The sequence below is a fragment of the Magnolia sinica genome, chromosome 12 (genome assembly GCF_029962835.1).
Source record: "Magnolia sinica isolate HGM2019 chromosome 12, MsV1, whole genome shotgun sequence".
In the NCBI taxonomy this organism is placed as follows: domain Eukaryota; kingdom Viridiplantae; phylum Streptophyta; class Magnoliopsida; order Magnoliales; family Magnoliaceae; genus Magnolia; species Magnolia sinica.
In genome coordinates this window covers 11,675,745-11,690,483 of record NC_080584.1, presented here as the reverse complement: position 1 = coordinate 11,690,483, position 14,739 = coordinate 11,675,745, and the positions used below count along the sequence as shown (strand labels likewise).

At 39.6% G+C, this 14,739-nt stretch overlaps 1 protein-coding gene across 1 annotated transcript in view; it reads right to left on the bottom strand.

The window, feature by feature from the left end:
* The window catches only part of LOC131220920 (probable LRR receptor-like serine/threonine-protein kinase At1g56140), a 29,245-nt gene that overhangs the window by 11,668 nt on the left and 2,838 nt on the right, over positions 1–14,739 (bottom strand). The window contains exons 3-7 of the mRNA XM_058215862.1: positions 13,337–13,402; positions 12,200–12,244; positions 11,856–11,920; positions 10,010–10,383; positions 1,301–1,472 (exon numbers count right to left, since the gene is read on the bottom strand). Coding sequence (XP_058071845.1) covers positions 1,301–1,472; positions 10,010–10,383; positions 11,856–11,920; positions 12,200–12,244; positions 13,337–13,402 — 722 coding nt within the window. The remainder of the gene's footprint in view (positions 1–1,300; positions 1,473–10,009; positions 10,384–11,855; positions 11,921–12,199; positions 12,245–13,336; positions 13,403–14,739) is intronic.

Here is a 14,739-nt window from a genome sequence, read left to right as displayed (position 1 = left end):
TGTATGTCGTTTGCAAATGATAGTCACAATTGATGAGCTGAGTTTTGGTGTAAACAAAAAGCTAAATTTATGGATAAGTGCTTTAGAATGTAAAGAATTTAAAATTAGTTGGACTAATACAAAATATATGGAATGCAATTTTAATAACAATAGGAGTGAGGACGAGAAATTAATTAAGGGCCCGTTTGGCCGGACCGATACCACTGTATTAGGAGGGATGGGATCGCGATATCTCGGGATATGCATGATGAGCCAAACAGACCCGGTAAACTTGTCCTAGGATATAAGCAATCCCATGGATCTTAAAACAATCCACTGACATCACCATCATTACCTTAAAATTGATCCCATCCCTTGGTTGGTCGGATTGGAAGGTAAAATCCCGGGATATGCTAGGCGTGCCAAACAAACCTAGTGAACTTGTCCCGGGAAATAGCAATCCCATAGATCTTAAACCAATCCACTGACACCACCATCATTACCTTAAAATCCATCCCATCCCTCCTAATCCCATGGGATTCACCCAGCCAAATAGGCCCTAAGTTTGCTAACCAAAATATTTTTCAAAATGACCACTTTTGATACTTACGAGTTTTATATTATTGTTGTGTACCACTAAAATTAAAACGGTAAATTTTCTAGGATAATTATAAGATCAACTATATTTTACCAGACATTCAAAGAATGATTGTAGCTTAAATAGGGATGTTGAGATGAATAAGTGTCAAGACAAGGAATGATAGAATTAGATATGAATGCATTTCTTAGTATTTAGGAGTAGCAACCATTGGTAATAAGACGAGGAAAGTAAATTTATATAGTTTGGCCATGTGCAACGGAAACTAAAAACTGCATCAGTTAGGAGTGCGTTGGTACAAGTTGGAGGCTCTAAAAAGGAAAGCAAAAAACCTAAAAATAAGTGAGTGTAGAGAATAAAAAAAAGACTTGACAACCTATATGTGTGAGTGGAGGGAGTAAGGAAAGATGTACCTGTGGAGTTTCATGTGATTATCAACATTCCGGAGGTGATGGAGTGGACTGGCAGAAAAGGATTCATGCACCGGCCCCAATTAGTTGGGATAAGGCTTAGATGATTATGATGATGATGATTCAGGCTAATGGCCCATCCAGGGGACAACCACCAAAAAACCTATTGCAATTACCATCCACGATCACCACATTTACGGTTGGGATTGCACCTCATAGAATTTCTATAAAGAGCATACGTGTGGTAACAACATTTCTCTTAGTTCTAATACAGCATCAAACTTCAATAAAAAAGAAAATCTTTAAATCTTACTAGGAGTAACATGGATGGCCGAGATGGCGGGTCCGTAAATCCCCTTTCCAGCCCAAAGGAGATGAATTTCAAGAATATTTTGATATACCATAACCCACTGTTTCTTCTCAATGCCTTTGAAGGCAACACCTGCTTCTTTTTTTATATCGAAGTCTTTCCATGCCAGATTGCCCTGCACCATTAACTTAGCTTCAAAACTAATAGAAATGGTTGTCACAATGAATTCAAAATTTCAAAAACAGAATTTTGAACGGAGCAGATGGTAATTCCTTATGTTTGGAACTCTTTGAAATTACATGGAATTCAAGAAAACATCTATGCCCTGATCATTGGATAATGCATGGAAAAAGGAAAATAAAAAGCTAGTTTATGAATATAATAATCTAAGAGTACTGCTTAGATAACATCATTTGAAAGGGAGACAAATTGCTTGTGCCCCTGCCTACAGGAAGTTCCTTTAGATATATGTGGCGTCAACCGCAATGTCCATAAGAAATCCGCTCAGTCCATTCAGTTACGACATGAGCTTAGAAATGAAGCAAATCCAAAACTCAAGTGGAACAGATAGTAGGAAACAGTGGGATGAACTGAAAACTTCCCAGGGTCTACCCTCATGTTTGTTGGATGTAGGCCAGTGGGGCCCACTGGTGAGCAATCACTAGTGGGTGTCCCACATGTTTAGGCTTTCTCTGGCATTTTCCATTCGGTTGAGATTTCAAATTCAACTTTGAATTTGAAATATGATAAGAGATAGGGATTTGACCAGATAATATGGTTTCATCCTATCTCATCCGATCTCTCCCTCCTTTCCTATAAAAAGGGATGTGTTCTCTCTCTCGCATTCAACAATCATACGAAATACCGAGAGTATACAGAGAGATATACTGTGTGCACTATAGTCTGTCCATCTTAGCTTGTCTTTGGGACGATCTGATCCATAGATCGCAATCCGGGGCCACTATATACCGTAGGATCAGAGGTGTGAATAGTTCCATCTGCTCCAGTAGTAGATAGGCGGGCTGTTGGAGCACCGTTCTTCTACTTTGTGAGGGTTCCAAACTTCGTGTAGACCGTCAGATCTTGAGGGCTCACCTTCATTGCTTCCCAACAGTGGTTTGTGTGTGGGGGCAACCTTGCTGTACATCCTTATACCAAGCTTGCCATATTGTTGGCTATACACATGTTGTTTTGTGCAAAACATCAGCGGCACATGTGGGCATAGCTGACGTATTGTATTATAACACATGTGGGTATGTACATCAGCTGCACATGTGGATCTGATCCGTGTATAACACAGATCTCATCACAAGATATGTGTTGAATCCGAACTGTCCATCCATCTGATGAGCTTGGATTTATGTTGGAGAAGAAAAATAAGCACTTGGTCAATGTGCAAGTGTAAGCGTATGTTCACATGTCGACTGATGTACACGTATATATTACATATCTTACTAGTGCCTCTCAAATTCAAATGCCTAGCTGCTGTGTGAAGCAGATTGGCTCATGTACATCTCACGTGTTGAATGATAGTATAATGTACATCTGTAAAGCTGCAGTGCACGTGTTGGTTGTACGTGATTGGCTGATGTACACGTACAACAACTATGCTTTAGTTTTGCCAATTCCACATGTGTAGATCTGTTGAAAAATGAGTGCACATATATGATGAATTCATGATTATCTACAAAATAATTGTATGGCCCACATTCAAATATGTTGCAACCTGAATGTGATATCTTTTTTTTTAAAAAAATTTGATCATATATATTTCTTATGAGATGATGGACACATATCAAGAATGTTGTTTCTTTTATTATATCTTCTTCACTGTTGATCTAAAGCTTATTAGTAATCGAAACGATCATCAACTATGATGATCAATGTTGATGAAAGAATCCATCATCAACAATGATCATTATCGGTAATGATCAGATCCATCACTAATAGTCATGATCACAGGTGAAGATTGTACTCTCTTTATATCTAAGCACTTAATTTTTCCTTTCTGATGATGATGTTAATATGCATGAAAATATTCGGCTTGATGTGTTTAGATCTAAGCCCCCTTATTTTTCATTGGAAAATATAGAAAAACTTAGTACTTAGATACTCCCTATACACAAATAAAGGTTGTGCATAACCTGAGTGGGAGTTTATTCTCCTCCACCAAATGATGCATGCAACCATGTAATAGAAGGTTGCACGTTATATAAATTTATTCTTATGAAAGCATTAAATCTCATCTTAATTAGAGAACTTGATTGTTCTACACTGCCCATTTGGGTATGTGGACTTTCAGATCTCATTAAGATGTTTTAACTACTTTTATACTTTAAAATTTTATATAACACGTAGAAATGCTGTTGATTAATGTCAATACCTTAGATCATCGCTAAGTAGTGATACTCATGCAATGTAGAGATGGCCACCAAAGCGTTAATTGCTGAACAGCTAAAAGGACAACATTTCGACAGCAACAACTACGAAGACTGGTCCCACGCAGTGCGATGCCTTCTGGACGAGGACGATATATCTCACATACTCGATGTAGTTCAAGAGGAACCCATCTTAGCTGAAAACGAAAATTTACAAGAACATAGGGTTGCGATGACTCGCTATAATAAGTGGCGAAAACAAAATCGTTCAGCCCGTAATGTTCTTCTTAGCACTATGCACAAAGAACTCATATCTACGTATGAAGTGCATGAAACCGCTAAGGGAATCTGGGAAGCACTGACAGATGCCTATGCGCAGAAGTCAAATGCGAGAGTTAGGGCAATGGAATTGGAATTCCAGGAGTACAGGATACCTGTCGGCTGTCCCATCAAAGATCATATTCGTAAGATGGAGCAAATGATAGGTGCCCTTAGGAATGTTGGGTGCAAATTGACTGAAAATCAGAAAATTATAGCCATGCACCGTTCCTTGCCTGAATCTTGGGCCCAAATCAAAAGAATTCTGAACCATACTGATTCTATCACTATGTTCAGAGACTTTTGTGGCCACTTGGTACGTGAGGTTGAAATGAATGCAATTCAGCCAGGTTCGGCCAAGGCCTTTGTAGCAGAGATCCATAAGCGAAAAGCTAACAAAAAACGGTTCAAAGCTCGCAAGAAGACGAAGAAGAATAATCAAGAACAGAAGACCACAACACCTCCTCCAAATCTCAAGAAGGGAAATGGAAAGAAGAAGCAGAAAAAGATAAAAATAATCTGCTTTGTTTGTGAAAATTCCGGCCATTATGCTCGGCAGTGTGCCCACAAAAAGATGGTAATTTCTCAGTCACAAGAGACTTTGTATGTAGGCGTTTGTTCTGAAATCCTTTCCGTTGATACTATATCTAACGAGTGAATTTTGGATTCAGGCGCAACAAAGCACGTGACACAGAGTCGTCGAGGACTCAAGGAATTCTAGCTTGTAGCCAAAGGAAGTTACAAGCTGTACATGGGCAATAACGCTGTTGAAGACGTACTAGGAATTGGTGTTCTCCATCTCTGTACGCGCATAGGGCAAACAATAATCCTTCGTGATACTCTGTTTGCACCGGGGATGCGTCGGAATTTAATTTCTGTTTCTAGATTATTATTTGATGGTTTTGATATTCGATTTTTCGGGACTAGAGTTTCTTTGAGACAGAATAACCTCATCTTTGCATGAGAAAATTTAATTTCAGATTTATTTATTCTAGACGTAGATTGTGATAATGACCCTCTTGCTTTATCTGCTATGTCGAATAAAAATGTAGTATCTGAATCTCAAAAATGGCATGCGAGGTTAGGTCACATCGGAAAGGATTGTATGACAAGAGTAGTACGTTCTGGTCTGTTAGACTCCTTATCTAAAGTTGATTTGCCATTTTGTGAATATTGTGTGTCCGGGAAGACATCGAAGAAACCATTTCCCAAAGCGGCTAGGTCTAAGGGCACACTAGAGATAATCCATTCAGATATCTGTGGACCATTTATTGTACATACTAGAAACGGATGTCAATACTTTGTCACTTTCATTGACGATTACTCGCGCTATGGATATGTGTATCTCATCTCACACAAATCTGAGGCTTTTGATTGTTTTCTTAAATATAAAGCTGAGGTGGAAAATCAGCTTGAGAAAAAGATTTAAACCCTTCAATCTGATAGAGGTGGTGAGTATACATCTGAAACGTTTAAATCATATTGTGAAAACGTTGAAATTGTTCAGTAGTACACAATGGCTTACACTCCACAATAAAACGGTGTTGCAGAGAAGAAGGAATATGACACTATTGGACTTGGTTAGATCGATGATGGCACAAGCCAATCTCTCTACCATATTCTGGGGAGACGCACTGTTAACGTCTGTCTATGTCCTTAATAGAGTCTCATCCAAATCCATTCCTAAGACTCCATATGAGATGTGGTCTGGGAGGCCTCCTTCTTTAGCCAACCTACGCCCTTGGGGATCATTGGGATATGTTTTGCTACCTACTCAACATAGAGGTAAACTTGATAGTAAAAACCATTGAATGCATGTTCATTAGGTACCCTATGCATTCAAAGGGATACGTTCTAGTTTATGAGGACCATGGACGATGGATTGAGATAGAATTCCGAGACGTGACCTTCGTTGAAGATAGATACCCAAGCCGAATGAAGCAAAATGTTCCAATAGAACTTTTTGAAATACCCGATGTATCTCAGGAGAGTAGGAGTTCTGCTCCTCAAGATGAAGATGCTCCTATAGTTCACTAGGACAGTGGGAGGACATCTCAGCAGGCTCCTGAGTTACGTCGAAGCGAAAGATGATTGATTCTCCAAAAATACTTCGATATTGAGGGGCAAACATTCTCTTGCGTTGCAGTTGATGATGATGAACCTAATTCATATCAGGATACATTATTATCTTCTAACTCGGCTGATTGGGTAAATGCTATGGACGAAGAAATCGCCTCCATGGAGAAGAATAAAGTCTGGGAACTTGTTGATCTGCCTTCCAATCGCAAAGCGATAGGTAATAAATGAGTACTTAAGATCAAAATAAAGGCAGATGGTACAGTGGACAAGTATAAAGTACGATTAGTTGCTAAAGGTTTTACACAACAAGAAGGCATTGATTACGAGGAGACCTTTTCACCTATTGCAAAGTTCTCCTCAATCCGCATGATCTTGTCTATTGTCGCAAGTTTAAACTTAGAGTTATATCAGATGGATGTAAAGACCGCATTTTTAAATGGTGACTTGGATGAAGAGATATACATGCAACAGCCCATGAGTTAAGTGGACAAAAAGCATCCAAAGAAAGTTTGCAAGTTGTTAAAATCTATCTATGGGCTCAAGCAATCTTCAAGACAGTGGTACATGAGGTTCCACTTGGCCATCACCACTTTTGGATTCACCATGAATGAAGAAGATCATTGTGTATACATGAAACGGTCTGCAAGATCTTTTCTGATACTATCTCTATATGTAGACGATATCCTATTAGCTGGTAATGATATGCAATTGTTGATATCGACTAAAGATTGGCTATTCTCGAACTTTGAGATGAAAGACCTCGATGAAGCCAACTTTATTCTTAGGGTAAAAATTATCAGGGATCGTCGTAAGAAATTTTTAGGCTTGTCTCAAGCAACCTATATACAAAAGATCTTAGAGCGGTTCAGGATGAAAAATTCAAAAGCTGTTGAAACCCCTATGGATAATGCTACCAAACTAGACATGAAATCGTGTCCCCAGACTAAAGCCGAGAAATTGGCTATGTCCTTAGTACCTTATGCAAGTGCAGTAGGGAGCTTAATGTATGCTATACTTTGCACCAGACCGGATATTAGCTATGCAGTTGGCATAGTCAATCGTTATCAGAGTAACCCAGGACAGTCTCATTGGCAAGCCGTCAAACGTATATTCCGCTATCTCAGAGGAACAAAAGACCTGATGTTGTGTTATGAAGGCACAAGCCTCGAGCTCAAAGGATATTCAGATGCTGCTTGGGGTAATGACACCGACGAGGGAAAGTCTACTTCAGGATATGTATTCTTACTCGGAGGATGAGCTATCTCATGGTCGAGTAAGAAACAGACATCCACGGCTCTTTCATCTATGGAGGCCGAGTACATTGCATGTTGTGCTGTAGTTCAGGAGTGTGTATGGGTTCGCAGATTTCTATTGAGTCTGGGTGTTGTACCGAGTGTTCGTCAGCCTATATCGCTGAAGATAGACAATACTTCTGCCATTGACTTGGCAAAGGACTCTAAACACCACCAGAAATCTAAGCACATTGAGATCAAGTATCATTACGTCTGTGATCAAGTGAGAGATAAGAAGGTCGCCCTCAGCTACATTCCTACTAAGGAGATGATGGCTGATCCCATGACGAAACCTATAGCTAGAGATCTATTTTAGGTTCACGTCAGGCAGATGGGATTGAGGAAAGATTGACTGAAGTACTTGTTTTATAGTACCTTTGATCTTTCATTAATAAATATTATATTCCTTTTTGAACATTAATATAACTAGGTATGAAGATCATCAGCATTTACCTTGAAATCATGTAGGATTTCTATTTTTTGTCGGTAGGCCGGTCACCCACTCGCACGGGTTAACCAACCTTGAATATACAAGAGAGGTACATTTGGGGCTATGTTTATACATTGAGGTATGAACTTCCCTTTATTGTAAATAATAAAGGATGAAGATATGAGTGAGTCGTATCCACGTACAATCTTATAAAGATTGAAAAAGAAACTGATAAAGTCGAAAAACATAATCGCACCATTCCGCTACATGCGATCAATGTTATGGCCTGAAATTAAAATCAGGTTATGAGGTTATGAGATGAGTCGTACCTTATGTAGAATGACCTGTGTATTGTAGACCTGACATTCACCTAGTATTGTCTACTTTATGACGTGGATTGTAGCCACGTGCAGGGACCTATTACCTACAGATTGCTTTGATTCGATCTAATCATTACAACGTGCCAGTAGCCAGTCCCTTAGGTGACTCTTTGTGTCCTTAGCTACCCTCCTCTTGTGTATATGAGGATGATATTGAGTGTTGCTACTTTAGTGTATGATGACGAAAGGTCCTTGATTGGCCAGACTCAGTTACGCTAGGAAAGCAGCTTGATTAATTCCAAATTACACATTTGCGTGGGGAAGATCCTGTAACAGCTACACCAAGTTTCTAGAACTATAAATACGCACTTGAAGACTTATCCGCCGGCAGTATCAAGTTGTTTTTATTAGACTTTTGCAAACAGTATTTTTCTTAAAAAGCATATATATAAGTATTGCTTTGAATTGGTTTTATTCGAAGTTTGCGAAAAATCAAGTTTTCATAATAACTTAATAAGTTGGATAAGTGCGTATGTTAGCCGAGTATTCCAGGTCGGGAGTTAACTCCATCCGGTGTGGTCATGCGGACTAAGACAGGCATTGCAAAGCTTGGGTTATTGAGTACTAGTCAGGTGGTCACTTAGTACTTGAGCACCTGTGAGAAGATTATGGTGATCCAGCTGGTCCCACGCCTCTAATTCTTTTGATCGCGATGTTTGGTTTTTTATTGTTATTAGGCGAGTTAAATGGACAAATTTTTTGGGCCTATCCCACAGTGTGATTGAGTGGGAGAATGTTGGATGTAGGCCAATGGGGCCCACTGGTGAGCAATCACTAGTGGGTGGGTCCCACATGTTTAGGCTTTCTCCGGCCTTTTCCATAATTCGGTTGAGATTTCAAATTCAACTTTGAATTTGAAATATGATAAGAGATAGGGATTTGACCGGATAATATGGTTTCATCCTATCTCATCCGATCTCTCCCTCCTTTCCTATAAAAAGGGATGCGTTCTCTCTCTCGCATTCAACAATCATACGAAATACCGAGAGTATACAGAGAGATATACTGTGTGCACTATAGTCTGTCCATCTTAGCTTGTCCTTGGGACGATCTGATCCATAGATCGCAATCCGGGGCCACTATATACCGTAGGATCAGAGGTGTGAATAGTTCCATCTCCTCCAGTAGTAGATAGGCGGGCCGTTGGAACACCGTTCTTCTGTTTTGTGAGGTTTCAAACTTCGTGTAGACCGTCAGATCTTGAGGGCTCACCTTCCGCGCTTCCCAACAATGTTTATATTCCATCCAAACCGTTCATAAAGTTCTTCCCACTGGGATGAACTGAAAGCACAAATATTATCATGATCTAAAACTTATGTTGCCCCGTGAAAATTTAAATGGACTTCCAATCCCCACTGTTTCATGTGGTGTGCATACCCCACTTCAGTTTTGGATCTACTTCATTTTTGAAACAACGTGAGTAGAAAAAACCAATAGGTGGAGTGGATTTATCGTGGACATTGCAGTGGGCCCACGTAGCTTCTGCCTCCCGGAAGTTGTTTTAGGCTGGGGCACAGGCAATTCCTATCCATTTGAGACATGAAACAAGTAGGCCCTGCTTTTTAGATGATCCAGCCCATCCTTCGAACGTGGGCTGTTGCCAAATTTCAGAAACCTATCAATCATTTTACTCTTCTTAAATGTTTGGCCTACCAAAATTGGGCCAGATGATCTACACATTGGGTCCCACCTGATGGACGCATCGAATGTCCTACACATGCCAGACTGGCACGTGTTTGCATGTAGAAGCACTTGTCATGGGTCTATCAAACATATGTGATTTTGAGTATAAGACAGGAACTTGCAAACTCAGGAAAATGTCTTAATACACATACCTGAAGATAAATATCGAAAACACGCTTTCCAACGCTCTTCCAAGTTTTTGAATCCGGAAATTCCGTTTCTGCGAATTTCAGATTTACAGTGTAGTTCCCGTTTTCAAGCCCCAGACCATAATATCTCAGCGATCCTGTTGATAGCCTTGCGTATTGGAATAGCTCCGAGTCTGTTGTATTCCAAAATTCACCTTCAGACGTCCTGTAAACATTTTCGTTGCTTCTTGGATCAAATATTCCTACATTGCTGACGGCCCACTTCTCTTTAACGGCCACCTTATAGGATACTGGGCCCAGAGATTCAGTATCCCTCTCATACTCTGTGTCGTTAATTTTCATCGAGGGTCCACCGCACCTGATCGCGAATGAAGACTCTGTAGATCAATGGAAGAGTGGGACATTGTTAAATGCATAGCATATTTGAAGGATCATCATATGATCACCGTTAGATCATGATCTCGTTAAACTGAAACTTAATATGGTTGTCTAACACTACACATGATTTCCAACGTGGACCCTATAATGGGTGGGCCTTAACCCAATAACAACACCATTTAGATTCATTTGATCAGAAAGAGACATCGATAAAAATGTCTTCATTGAAACAATTAGGATCATCCGACTGGTGTTATTTTGAGGACATTTCCCATCTATGGTAAGTAACACATGATAATCTATCTGGTGGGTCCAACCTGAAACATGGCTTGGAAGTCATACACATGTGCCAAGTTGACACGTCAAACCGCGTGTATAGGTGCAACAAACCTCTGATTCTGTCAATTGTTATATCATATATATAGGTAAACCACATATGGAAGTGGATTGCCTGTAACCCTGGGCACAGAGATATTCCTCTGCTCGGGGCTGTGTGGGGCCGACAAGAATGTATGTGACAAATCCACTCCGTCCACCTGTTTTGCATGACCACAATAGGGCAGGAATATAAAAATCATGCAGATCTAAAACACATGTCAGCCATACCACACAAAACAGTGGGGATTGAATGCCCGGGGGTTACAGAGGTTTTGTATCAGGATGATATTTGTGCCTATAGTTTATCTGATTGGTAGAAACCTAATGAACAGTTTGGATGGAATATAAATATTATGGTCAGCTCCAGTAAGGTTTCAACAGTAGACATTTCCGTTCCCACTGTTTCATTTGGTGTGGCCCACCTGAGGTTTGAATCTACCTGATTTTTGTTTGCCACCCTATTATCGTCTTGAAAAACAGATGGAGGGAGTGGATTTGTTACGGACATCTCTGTGGGCCTCACGCAGACATGGACACAAGTATATCTCTGTGCCCGGGGTGACGGCCAATCCGCTTCCAAACCACGTACATCTGATGAAACAATCGGAACAGAAAGCTCCCACATTTTATAGTTCAGCAATCTCATGCCGTGGGGGCTATTGTACTGTGTACATGTGGCAAATGTTGATGAGATCTGAACCGTTTGTTCAGCTGATGCTGTAGTGAATGGGGCATAGCCCAAACGTCACATTGATTAGATGATATAAAATAACTAACTTCATGATGAACAAATATGGACAGAAAAAAGAGGCAACAGGATTGCGATGTATCATACTCCATGAGAAAAAGTTCAAAGATCAGGCAGCCAGATTTCCCAATCAAAGACATTTCTGGTTGATCGTCAATCAATGATAGATGGTGCCTATAACCATAAACACATGCCGCATGTACAGTACAGATAATGGGTGGAGGATAACTCCAATGCACCTAGGGGCATTGGACCATTACCTCATTTTATTATTATGTATATAGGAAAAAAAAAAAAAAAAAAAAAAAAGATTATCTATTCCTAGAAATGGAAAGGATGGCTTACGGATTGGAGAGTTCTTATAGCATGAAAAGCTTCGCTGAAGACAATTCACGCTTGAATGCAAATCACTGAATGCACAAGAAAAACGTCTGTTAAATAATGGCCATTATATGATGGAACGACAGCCTTTGATCACAGAGGATGCATAATTTGTTTAGCAAAAAAGCCAAAATACAATATAGATAAAATCAATGCGGTGAAAAGACAATATTCAGGTGGCCAGGAATATACTGTTGTGAACTAATGCTTTTTTTCTCTTTTTTTTTTTTAAAAAAAAAATAATAATAATAAGTGAACCAATGCTTTTATTTTCTTGACTCATTTAAAAAAATGACATTGATAATCACCTGCTGTTAGAACTATCAAATACGAAATTATTAGCCACCAAATTCCTGTACACAAGGAGCACGTGTCAGTATTGTCAACAATGTTGATAATACTCTCTTATGATGCACATGTGAAAATGTATGTCCTAATCAGGATCATTGATCCTTTGGGTCATGCACCAAAGTTACAGAAATTGGACAGCTCTGACTATCCAACTGTTCTACATTTTTTTCCTACCATGTGCCTTGTGAGTGATCATCTGATGCAGAGCGGGTTGTGTATAATTTCATGGCCGAGATGGACAAGAAAAGGCCCGATCGGATGCGAAAGTGATCGGGCAGTCAGAACCTTAAAACCGGCGTATCTTGCAAACCAGAATGAGTTATCCAATGTGCCATATATGATTTTGGGTAGGACGAGCTACTTTAGCCACCCAATCCCGCTATGCCGGGTTGCCATGCCGAATTTGTGAGATTCCATCAGATTTGACGGTCAAATTTTCATTATATTTTCATTTTTACTAAGTTTTAGTTAGAAGAATAGCATAGTTGAGTCAAATAGGAAACTACTTTTGGCCAAAACAAGTTTACTATTTATAATAAGTGACAATTTCTAGGAATTTTAGTTATAGTATGATTCCCGAACTTCTTCCTAGTGTTTATGTTACTATTTAACAGGTTGTAAGCTCGTTTTTCATCATCAATCAATTTATTACGAATATCTAAAAATTATTCTATTTTCTTATTTTCCTCGTGAATTCGAGGTATCTCTGTGTTGAGTATAGAGAAGCCTCGTGAATTCGGAGTAGTTATCTCCTTGAGGAAGACAGTGCTTGACCTCAACAGGTCCTTCAGTGTGTCATCATCCCTTTTGAGACCACAATCGGTCGCTCTATCTCTCGGGGAGCCCACCAAATCATCAGTCCGGATTGGTGTAAACACGTTCCAAACGTACCCTGGAGATGTTTTTAATTTGAATATTTCCGACATCAAAACTTTAAAGCGAAGTATATATCATGACAAGAAAGAAAGAGGGTTACGACTTCCATCCTAGCCCTGGAAATGTCACGCAGTCAGCATTTAACAATGTAAACCATGGTTTTTACAGGTTCAAAAGTGGTGGTGAAAGGAGGAAGGCTTGTGCCTCCTCATACATACAAGTTTAAACCTCCGTCTGAAACCCAAGATGGAAATCTTCCTGATAATTGATTGTATGATAAATCTCTGCAAATTGAAAAAATATAATAAATAAATAATAATAATAAATAAAATCAAAGATTATCCAAACATTGAATGTAAGATATCATTTATGAGATAAACAGGCACTACGTTATACGATGGTGATCATTAAAATGACTGTTTTCGGTATACAAAACTAGTTTGATTTTGATTGCAAAAAGTTTGTGATGACACGAGACCTGCTACAACACGCACTGAAACAAAATAAATCTTGTTAGTCGGATCCCCTTAAGGCCACAAATAATGATGATGTGGAGCCATGCGTGATGGCTAGGCATTAGCCTGTTGATGTTCAAAATTCAAATCGTTTTCTTTGTGAAAACATGGTGGTGCTCAGCAGTGACAAAATGAACTAATGGATTCAAGACATGGATGGTGAAAAAATCAAGGCGTGAATAGAAAAGTAAGCTAGAATCCTCATAAAATGAAAAATCATGGATTATAATTTCCCTTCATCTATATGTTTCGGACTACAGTTTTACATGAATTCCATGCATGAATCTTGACCAGTCACCTTGTGAATCTTCTTTGCCACGTGAATATTTTAGGCCTTTTTGGATGCTACCTCATATGTGATTTATTTATTTTTTATTTTTTTAATTACGATGGTAAAAAATCTACCTTTTTAAGTTAAATTAGATTGGTAAATATCTTTTAAAAATAACTTAACACCTTAAAGCTAATTTAATTCATTGGAGAAAAAAAACAATTACTTCTTAACTTTATACTTTCTGCTTTATCTCTCCTTCTCTTTCTTTCTCATCTCTCCACACAATGAATAATCCATATCGAAGGTGGTCCTGCATGATGGACGGCTCACATCAAAGGTGGGGCTGACATAATGGATGTCGATATCAAAGGTGGGCTCCACATGATGGGTAGTGGACATTCAAGGTGAGCCCCTTATGATGGACAATTAACATTGAAGGTGGACCCATATAATGAATGGCCCACATCGAGGTGGGCCTCAAATAATGGGTGGTCTACTGCCCCTAATGATGAATGGTCCACATCAAAGGCCAGCCCCACATGATGGATGACTAACGTTAAAGGTGGGCCCCACACGATGGATGGTCCACATCAAAGGTGGGCCCTACATGATGGATGACCCACAAGAAAGGCTGCCCCCTAATGATGAATGGCCCACATCCAAGGCAAGCCCCGCATGATTGAACCACATTGAAGGTGGACCTACGTGAGGGGTGGTCCACATCAAAAGTGGGCTCCACATGATGGGTGGTGGATATTAAAAGTTGGCCCCACATGATGGATAACTCATATTTAGATGGGCCCCACACGAGGACAATCCACATAGAAGGTCA